The 10,390-nt window shown below is 38.3% G+C and overlaps 1 protein-coding gene across 3 annotated transcripts; it reads left to right on the top strand.

Moving 5' to 3' along the window:
- The first annotated feature begins 460 nt into the window (after window positions 1-460).
- Window positions 461-5,930, top strand: crip1 (cysteine-rich protein 1). Of its 3 annotated transcripts, none has more exons than XM_031310001.2 (5): window positions 461-734; window positions 4,723-4,817; window positions 5,159-5,216; window positions 5,498-5,538; window positions 5,706-5,930. In XM_031310001.2, exons 1-4 carry the CDS (start codon window positions 695-697, stop codon window positions 5,536-5,538), a joined length of 234 nt encoding a protein of 77 aa, XP_031165861.1. In that variant the 5' UTR covers window positions 461-694; the 3' UTR covers window positions 5,706-5,930. The 3 variants fall into 3 exon arrangements, with proteins under 3 accessions (XP_031165861.1, XP_031165859.1, XP_031165860.1); XM_031309999.2 differs by having other exon boundaries at window positions 5,702-5,930; XM_031310000.2 differs by having other exon boundaries at window positions 5,498-5,548.
- Window positions 5,931-10,390: the final 4,460 nt, after the last annotated feature.

The raw sequence follows: 10,390 nt of genomic DNA, 5'->3' as shown, positions 1-10,390 counted from the left end.
AGCATTGAATAGATTGGTGGAGTCACATATCGAGTAGATAATGACAGAGCAGCAGGGTCACATGATAGAAACTCAGAACGTAAACAAGGACCATTTGGCAGTTTACCAACTTGATTGAACTGTTGCCAAAATCAAGTTGGTAAGCTGCCAAATCTGGTCCTTGTTTACTTTCTGAGTTTCTATCATGTGGCCCTGAATATTTATATACAATATTTTGTTGTAAATTATGGGTAGGCTAGTTTGCTCTTATTTTCTGTAGTTAGCGCCTGAGTGATTCGGAAGGGAGCACTGCAATTTCTAAAATTCAAAGCCAAATCCCTAAAAAGCCAAATCCCCTAAAAATGGTCTCACATCGCCCATGCCGCCCAGAAAAAGAGAAAGAGTTTAGTTGTTGAATTCTTTAATTTCAGTGTCTCAATGTTATGTTTTCTGCACATGCACTTACACAGACTCAACACAAGCCTCTCCCACTGTTAGAAAAAAAAAGAGAAAAAGTTTCAGTTGAACTATTTCCTCGGTGCTATAAATACAGGACGGAGCGCGCACATCTGCACTGTGAGAGCGAGGCGTGGTCAGTCCGAGCTAACAGTAACAGGTGGGCCAGTCGGGTACAGCTGCAGTCACACTTCATCCACACGGGATACCTACACTACCGTCTTTTCTCTCCGGTAAAGCCACATACTGCTGCAACAAAATGCCAAAGTGTCCAAAGTGCCAGAAGGAAGTTTACTTCGGTAAGATTTGTAATCTTTATTTAAATTTTCCACCAATTTTTTTTGTTTTGTTTTTACATGCAAAGAAAATCGTCTTTCTGCATGAGAACATTTCCTGGTAAATGAACAGTTAGCACAACTGAGAAAACAGGAAACTGTATTTAACCAACAGACTGACAAGCACATGTCTGCAAGCGGGCATTTTTAATTTATATTACATACGAAGAAAATATTCTTTTTAAAGTCATGCATAGATAATACTGAACTACAAGCGCAGAAGTATTTTCAGCAACATACAGTTAAAGTATGGAAGTACTTGTTGTGCAGAATGGCTCCAGCCACTGTGGATCATTATTGTTATTCATGCAATAACATGTAACCTGTATTTTATGTTGCAGTTGGTTGAAGTGGAGCTATTTTAACTGCTTTATGTACTTTAGTTAAATAAAAAAGCATGATATTATACATATATTTATATTGCGTATGTTAAATCTGATTTGCTAAGTAATCAGTATCTATCACTGTGAAATGAATGTAAAGAGTATAATATTTCCCTCTGACATTTAGTGTAGTATAAGTAGAAAGTAGCAGGAATTTGAAATATTTAAGTAAAATACCTCAAATTTGTCCTTGAGTACAGTACTTGAGTAGATGTACTTCGTTACTTTCCACCACTGAGAATGCAGGGGCAATTCTGCATAAGGAGTACTTACTTTTGAAATTTAAAGTACTTTCTCCTGATAATACTTCTGTACTTTTACTAAAGTAACATTTTTGAATGCAGGACTTGTAATGTAATGTTTTTTGGAGTGTGATACTTTTACTTAAGTAAATGATCTGAATGCTTCGTCCACCACTGATGCATTAACATACACTACTGTAAGCACTACTTTAATGCTGTAGTTGGTTGAGATGGAGCTAATTTACATTCCTTTATGTACTTTTGGGAACTAGTATAATCTATAATGCATCATATTTTAGTTTTGGATTGTTAAATCTGAAGAGTAACTATAGAGTAAAAAGTAAAATATTTTACTCTCAAATAACAGTAGAAAATAGCAGAAAATGGAATTACTCAAGTAAAGTACAGTACTTAAGTAAATGTAATTAGTTACTTCTCCTACTAGAGTTTTATCACGATTTTATATGCTTACTTGCTCACTCCCCTTAGCTGTCAGTCTACGCTCTTAGCTGTTTGTATTTATTTATATGTATACATGTTTTTCAGATTAATGCCCACTTTCCTCAAAATGTCACTACACTCTATAAGCATTCTCATTATCAAGTTAGTTTAGAGCTTAAGATCTGTGCTCCCTGTAGAAAATGAATTGTCTTTCCTGATGGCTGATGATGAGCTACATGAATAATGGCTCGATGCAGCGCAGGAAGCAGGTTCCTTCTGTCCTGAAATACGGCTTCATCCTTGTAGGTCTGTCTCATGAGGATACCATCAAAGCAGGCAGCAATTACTGCATCCGGGGAGGAAAAGGACAGCTCCATTTAATATGTGTCTTAATCCATTTACCACATTGTCTGCAGCTCAGTAGTGCAACAGAGTAATCTTCTCCGGGTAGACGCACAGAGGGAGAGGGCCAATACACAACACAAAGCCAAGTCTTTGGACTGTCAGTCAGATAAACTGACCGTGCAACCGGGGAGCCGTGCTTCCCATTCTTCCTTTTTGATGGAAACATTTTCACCATCTGGCCAAAACAAGCTAACCAATTAGTTTCAGCCTGAACACGCCGACCAAAGAAAATATGCTCTTTTCTAAAATATAGCTGAGAGGAAAAGTACCCTGGAACAAAGCTTCTTTATGTGGAAGCACAGTCTTCATCACTATCCTGAATTGTCGGCATCAATTTCCCCCCCCAAACCTCTCTAAAAACTGGCTCCATGTCTCAATCCTTCATCCATCACACCTCAGCGCTCCACTCCCCCATCCTCACCGCTCGCTCTCTCTCTCTCTCTCTCTCTCCATCTCAATTGCAGCTCATCTGTCTTAATGTTTCTAAGCTCTCAGATGGAAACAATCAGGCTACCGCTGCCTCACTGAATGATGAGGAGGGAACTTGGTACAGTTCCAGCTACACAAAGATGAAATATTTTTTGAGTACACTGCTCTTACTTTCCACTGCACTTCAAATAAGCGTTGGAAGCAAATAAACTAACATGTAGTGTAGGTTGCAGTAATAGAATTTTAGTGTTGACAGTTTGGGAAATATGCTTTACTCACTTATTAACATATTGTATGCTGTCTGTTTAATCCGTACAAAAAGAGATATAACATGTCATTTACTGAGCTTTAGAGGTGCTGGTTAGCATTTTTTTTAGCTTTGGACATAGCCAGGCTAGCTGTTTCCCCCTGTTTCCAGTATTTTTGCTAAGCTAAGCTAACTGGCTGTAGGTTAATATTTATCGTATAGACATGAGAGTGATATCAACCTGCTCATCTAACTCTCCACAAGAAAGTGAAAACTTATTTCCCAAAATGTCAAACTACTCCTTTTAATTAGTGAGATTTAGAGGTGTTAGTAGCAGATTTTGTTAGCTTTGGATGGAGCCAGGCTAGCTGTTTCCCTTTGCTTAAAGCTCTCAGAAGCTTCGTATTTGTGAAAAGTAAGAAAGAAAAGCATATTTCCCCAAATGTCTTAGACATTAGAGAAGTAGCCTATCAATCTTCTAATCTAACTCTTGGCGAGAAAGAGAATTTCATTTATTTCCATGAATGCCAAACTGTTCTTTTAATACTCAGTTGATGTTCAGGCCGTAAAGAGTGTTGCTGTATTTAAAGTCATTCACTCAACTCTAAATGCTTTGGAATGCATTCTTAGCCTCTTTCTTTAGCTTGACAAACAGTTATACAACCTCACCATGACTTTTTTTTTAATGAGGCGAATAGTCTAGTCCCTCACAGTGTGTTTTTCCATTCAGATTTGTGTCTGTTTGTGTATATTGGACTGCCTCCATAATTGCTTTGTCAGATCCATATAAAATCATGAGTAAAACAACATTACATGGGCGTCATTGCAACTGATCAGAATGGACTCTGAGCTCTACCGTGAGACTCCCCTCCATTAGTCGTTGGACAGACTTGTTTGCTCAGTCTACTAACCTGTTCATTTTAGTAAAGTATAGTAATTATTTCAGGTCAAACAATGCTCCACCTTATTTTGATGAAATGTTTTCATGCCACTGGCCTGAGAGGCTGACCTCACCCTGGAGCACTTTCCCTGTTTCCGTTGCCTATTACATAATCTCATGCCACATCAGGCTATTTTTAGGGAGGAAATATGTCATATCCTAATATTGTCTGAAGGTTTGGAGGTCAGTGGGCTTCACCTGAAACCAGAGTTATTTGTATTTGTTCATACATCTGCTGTCCTTTCTGAATTTGTTTTATGTTTTTTTCATAAAATCAGCAGATATTAATCAAGTTTTGTGCTCCTCAGTTACGACATGTTTGGGAGAAACAGCCTCAGTTCACGATAACACTTCCTTTATTTTCAGTATTTCCTGTGCTTGCTCTCTCTCTGATCTTATGCATCAGTGAATAGCCTCATTTTTTTCGTCTTTGAATGTACATTCTTTGGCAGATTTGTTGCTCGTAATCGTGTGACGAGTCTCAAAAGTCATCTAAACTCTTGTCCACCTTCCTCCATTAAAGACATGAAACTCAAGACTGTTGGGTCGGGTTCCTTCCTACTTTTACCGCCCTCCTGATGGGTGTTTGTGCACATCAGCCCTGCAGATAAAGACAGTCTTTATCAGACTTTATGAGGCAGGAGGAGAACAGATTCCCCAGGGACACTCAGTCTTCTTTTCCCCTCAAGCACCACACCCAAACAATGTTCTCCAAGTTATCTGCAAAGACATAATCTTGTTGGTCTAAAACAGATATTGTGACCCTCCTGTGGCACTTCCATCTCCTCTGCAGACTACAGTGGCTCTCTTTGTGGCGGAAGCTTAAGGCCATGGTGAATAATTTGGTGTTTTATGTGTTTGGCAGCCGAGAAAGTGACATCACTGGGCAAGGACTGGCACAGGCCCTGTCTGAAGTGTGAGAAGTGCAACAAGACGCTGTCGGCGGGCTCACATGCTGAGGTGAGACACCTGAAATACATACAATACATATAAGAATATCCTGTAATCTTTAATAATGTACACAGGGTTTGGGGGTCTGATAGCACTTCACATCCAGTATTAAATCTCCACTCTGTGTATAAACACACAAAATCAAGATGATAATATATATGTATATACTTACATTATACACAAAAAGGGATAGAGTTGGAGAGGACAGAAAACAATATTTACATGCAGAATGTGTACAGATAGGAAGCAGGATATTATAGTATTATATATTATTAACAATTTCAATTTTTTTTTTATTTATTTAGTTTATTTTGACATTTTCAGTGCTAATACAACTCTGCCTCTTACAGCATGATGGCAAGCCATATTGTCACAAACCCTGCTACAGTGCACTCTTTGGACCTACAGGTAAGCATGTTCCTCTCAGTCACTGTTGCTCGTAAGACTCTAGGCCAGTAACGCCCTGTGTAATGATGTTTTGTATCTGATTGGGTCGAGGCCGTAAAAGCATACACTGTCACCTGATAGAGTCACACACTCAATAAAACAGTCTTTACATAATTGGTACCATTTCGTTAAACTATTATCTTGAAAGAAGTTCTCTCTCAGATTGTCAAAGTAAAAGTCTCAAATTCCTAATGTTAATGTTAGTTCACTGATGTAATTGCTTCTTGTCTCTTTCCTCTCAGGATTTGGACGTGGTGGAACCGAGAGTCACACATATAAATAGGTAGTGGCAGGTAGTGTGCACACATTTATTCACCAAATCATTTGCTTACATTTGTTTATCTTGTACATTTTCATGCTATTTGTTAAGACAAACCGACCATGACTCTAAGCAAATCCATCTTTGTACTTTGCACTGCCTGATGTGTGTTTTCTCTGCTTCATCATCAGATTCAATGTTGCCTGGACACCAAATCGAAGAAGCCAGCATTGCTCACGAGTCTCAATAAAAACCAGCAAACAAACTCATTCTCATTCAGAAGAAAAAGTTTGAGTTTTTGATTTCTGGTTTTTGAAGATGATTGTGTATTCCAATGACATAGTAATGAAGTGGTTGTCCCCTAGTTTCTTCCTATTCTTAAGGTGGACATAATGATTAAATCCTTTTTAAAGTTGTGTCAGTCGTCATTTTTTTGTATTTTGCAGAGTCTTTGTATGAAACACTCTTGCATTAGAGCAATTTCTTTGCCGATAACACAACAAGTGACTTGCATTTAGTGGCAATGTGTAATGGAATCTGCGTTTCAACCTGTGACATATGGGAATTTCAAGCACAACATCTGCTAAAAAACATCATCATAAATAAGACCGCTCCAAGTTTTTAGACCCTTCAACCCTTGAGGTTTATGTGGATTGGTTGCGTAATACTTAAAGCTATAGTGCACGACTATTTTATGTTAATGAAAGTTTCTTACATTCAAGCCATTGCCAAATGAGTTGATACAAAGCTAATTAAGACTATCAGCTCCACACAAGTCTCTCTGTATTTCCTCAGCATGGCTGTGTTTACAAAATGGTGAAGTTGTTGACATTACTTAGAATTCCTCATGGGGGCAACAGAAACTACGCACTACAGCTTTAATACTTGATCACATTAGGTGAAAGATTTTTTTTGCTGTAACATAATGAGTTTGGAACTTGATAACCATGAAAACATTTTTTTAACTTAGAGGACAATAAAAGTGGAGCTTCCCCATTCGTGATGGAATTGTAGATATTCAAATTCCCATTTTCTGGATCTTTTTAAGGTCCGTGATCCTACCTATTTTAAGTATCAGGTGGGTGTAAGAGGTATAAGGGGGGGCCCTAGTGGCCTTGGGGTTAAGGTGGTGACCTGGTCATTTTCCTGTTGTTTTACTGATGTCAGGTATTGATAAAGGCATAAAAATATAAATTTCCCCAAAATATAATTTGATCAATTAGAAGTACAATAGTTTAGAGAGACAGGAAACACAGGACGAGTGAGGGGGGTGATGACATAACCAGGATACCCCTTTTTATTTCATTTTCATTTAATTTATTTAATAATCTACAAAAATAAATTAAATACAGAAGATAACACGTTAAAGTGAGAACACTTTTCAACACAGTCCCATGATGTTCACACACCTACAACATGCGACAACAGAAAACCAAAACTACATCAATTTGCCACATCAATACACCTAAATACAACAAATACAGAGTAATAGCACAAGTAGAATGACTTAATGACACCACCATTTCACCAGTACGAAAAAATATATAATTAACTTGAGGCACCGCACATACAGGCCCTGAAGTTATGACCATGTTGAGTATAGAGATTTAAAGTTTATTTTGGATTTTGGACATTTTAACATCTACAACTCTATGACAACTGGGCGAACTCCATCTGCTGAGGAAGAATGTGTGATGTTATTGAAAGCTCCAGAACAGCTTGCCAACAATTTTGTTGATTCTGATCTAAACATCTTACACATTTTTTTTTGAATTAATGCATATGTTTAGAGAAATCTAAATGTTAACCCTGCCCATGCTGGTGCATTGTGGGAAGCCGGAGCGGCTGAGTCTTTGCAAATCCACCAGATGCTTCCTCTTTGGTTCTTTTGGGCTCTGTTGCCAAATCTTTGCTCTGCACGGCCACCCTTGCTGTCCATGGATCACATACCAGCCAACACCCTCCACCATCCCAGCCTGACAGTTGCTATGGCAACAGACACAAACAAGACCTAACAGACAGCCAGTGTGCCCTTCAGTCGTCTAGCAGTTACCCTTTTTTTTGTCTGCAACAAAGACGCTCACTGTCACAAGAAAATGTCGACCAAGGCCACAGACACTGAGGCAACTGATGAAAACATGCAGAGGATTTTTGCAATTAAGCATTTTTAAACCTTTTCTCTAAATTGTTTGTAAAATGAAACACAAATGTAGCTTGTTAAAATGTGTGTTGTGAGAGAGGCATATGGCATAAAATATATACTGTACATTTACTCATTATTTTGTGGCTGTTCATAAACTTGGGCTTTTACCTTAAAGACAGAAACAATTATCAACTAAAATACAGTAAAAATGCTAACAGGACTCCAACAATACTTTTGCAATTTTAAAAGGAAAGAATATGAGTAGAAATGCACAAAAACACAGTCGACTGATGTGCAGTTAACATGTATGTTAAAAACAACCAAAAAATGGGGAAGTAAATTAAAAGTCCACATATATACATATATATATATCAAGATATATTTCTGGCTCTTTATAGTCTCACAGCACATACTTGGTTCACAATGTTGAGGCCTAATGAGGATAATTTACTGACATAATCATATTGAAAGCATCGTACAGGCAATAAGCACATTTACAAAGCACTTAAGGTGACTTACACGGCCCTTATAGTGAAGTGTTACCAGAGTTTTTTTTTTTCTGCCAAGCCGGAGGAGCGGGAAGCCAAAAACCTTCTGTGTCAGAATGAATCAGGCCCTCAGTCATTAAACTGTAAAATTCGACTCATAAATCTATTGAGGACTGGAACATAAGTGCAGAAGTGTGCAGATGTGTTCATGCAAACATGGGTGGCCTTGATTCCTTAAGTCAAGCTTAAGAAATAGATCAATTAAATTAGTCCAGTATACAGTAAGGGTGTTGTTTATTTTATCTTTTATGAGAGGGCAGAGTAAAATATTGCACATTTATAGATGTGAAGGATGATACGATTTATTCAGAGACTTATTTTTGTTGTGGTACTTATACAGAGTAAAAAGTGGCCAACAAACCAATACAATTATATAAATCTATTTTATCATAAAATACAATAACGTCATGTCAAATATACAAGAATAAATACAACAACAAACAGGATTGGAAACTATCTGACTTTGGCGACTCCTAGTGGTAGATTTTAAAAAGATACACTGATACACCTAATTAAATACACCCTAATAGACCAAATACCCATTTTGGTGTTCACCTGCATATTTGTGTTCACATCTGGAAATACAGGTTCAAATCTGCATGCCAGAGTTATTGCAACAAGTAGTTTGCTGTTTTTATTGCTGGTTATAAATGAATTTGTGTGTATTCTACCCCCAAAGCCACTCTAAGTCTTGTAAAAGAGGATCTACAGGCCCTTTAAGAGATTTCCACAGCATGTCAGGTCTTCCTGCTTTTCTAACAGACAAGAAGTGAGACTGAAGTACAGGAAAGAATATTCATATCCTCCAGCCCGACAGTGAGAACTTTAAACTGGAACACATGTTAAACTGTGGAAGTCATAAAATCAGGCCTGCCAGTTTTAATATGGACACACACGTGTCTCTGCCAACAGGCTATTATTATTTAGAACATCTGTCTTTCCTACAAGATTGAATTTTCTAAAGTAGACCACTTAAAATAATAGAGTTTATTTGTGAAAAGAATCTTTACATTCACCAGTATGTGCACATGTGGTTCACTTTAAGTGTTTCCACTCCCAAAACCCTGTTAATGTGATTTCAGAGTGTTAAAGTAAGATGTGAACAGGAAATCCACCATACACTTTTCACTCACGTAAAAGACTATCTTTAAAAATGACCATGATCCAGTTTGTAAGAGTGTCATCAGGACACATTATGCATCAAACACTGCAACAATATTTTATTTTACAAAAAGTCAGCTAATATTGGAAACCCCTGACTCTGCTGTAACACATCTCTCCTGTCATCATCACTGGCCAAATAAAATCCAGTGTGTGGAATTCGGAAACAACCTCGTCTTGAGAAATGGTAATGCAGGGAGCGCCTTCAGGCCTGTGCAGCACACCCCAGCGTCCTGTTGGAGTCTGGCTGAACGTATCAATCCAGAGGCTCCAGCAGAGTTATATATGTGGCAAACGACCAGTCAAGCCTTGTGGCAGTTACTGAGCAGAATCTGGTTCTCATTTCTGTGATTGAATGTGCATGGCTGTCTCAGATACTCCCTCTGTTCATCCCTATCCCTCTTTAATTCTTTCCTCCTTTCCCCTTTCATCGCTCCACCTCCTTTGTTTTTGTATTCTCACCTTCCCTCTTCCCATTACTCCCTACCTCTTTCCATACTACCTCCCATCTCATTTACCATTACTGGGCTGTAGTTGATTAGTGCTGCTGGGTGTATCTGTTTCCACTGCAGCGCCCCATCTCAGCACATGTGTATAAATAGGCCCTTTGGCATTGTAATTGCTAATAAGGATCCAGTGTGTGTGCAGAAAAAAGAGCTGCCGCCATAAGCAGCCATACAAATAGTAGATAATGAGGTAGCAAGGCCTCTGAGCCTGGGCCCGGATCTCTGAAAAACATCTTGGCGCATCAATCACGTTTTTTTTTACCCTCCTAAGCCAAAGGGTAGGAGTGGTAAACTCTCCTCTCCTCCAATTAGGCTTCCAACAGCTTCAATAACAAGCGTCTCCCTATTAGAGTGCAATTAAACACCAACATTAGTTCAGGCTGTTGTGAACACCCTCTTCTCCCGGTGTCTATAAGAAATGTCTAATTACACTATAATATATAAATATACACTAGGCCTACTACTAAAACCAGTGCTGAAGTGATTGGCGGATTGACAGAAATCTATAAATTTATTTT

This window comes from Sander lucioperca, chromosome 18 (genome assembly GCF_008315115.2).
Source record: "Sander lucioperca isolate FBNREF2018 chromosome 18, SLUC_FBN_1.2, whole genome shotgun sequence".
NCBI lineage: Eukaryota > Metazoa > Chordata > Actinopteri > Perciformes > Percidae > Sander > Sander lucioperca.
The sequence above is the reverse complement of the archived record's forward strand: the minus strand, read 5'-3'. Positions and strand labels throughout refer to the sequence as shown.

Bases quoted from the DNA above. Each gene is read 5' to 3' on its own strand.
- crip1 (XM_031310001.2), top strand. From the start codon at position 695: ATGCCAAAGTGTCCAAAGTGCCAGAAGGAAGTTTACTTCG. The intron at 4,818-5,158 runs GTGAGACACCTG...TGCCTCTTACAG, and splicing joins CGGCGGGCTCACATGCTGAG to CATGATGGCAAGCCATATTG. The intron at 5,217-5,497 runs GTAAGCATGTTC...CTTTCCTCTCAG, and splicing joins TGCACTCTTTGGACCTACAG to GATTTGGACGTGGTGGAACC.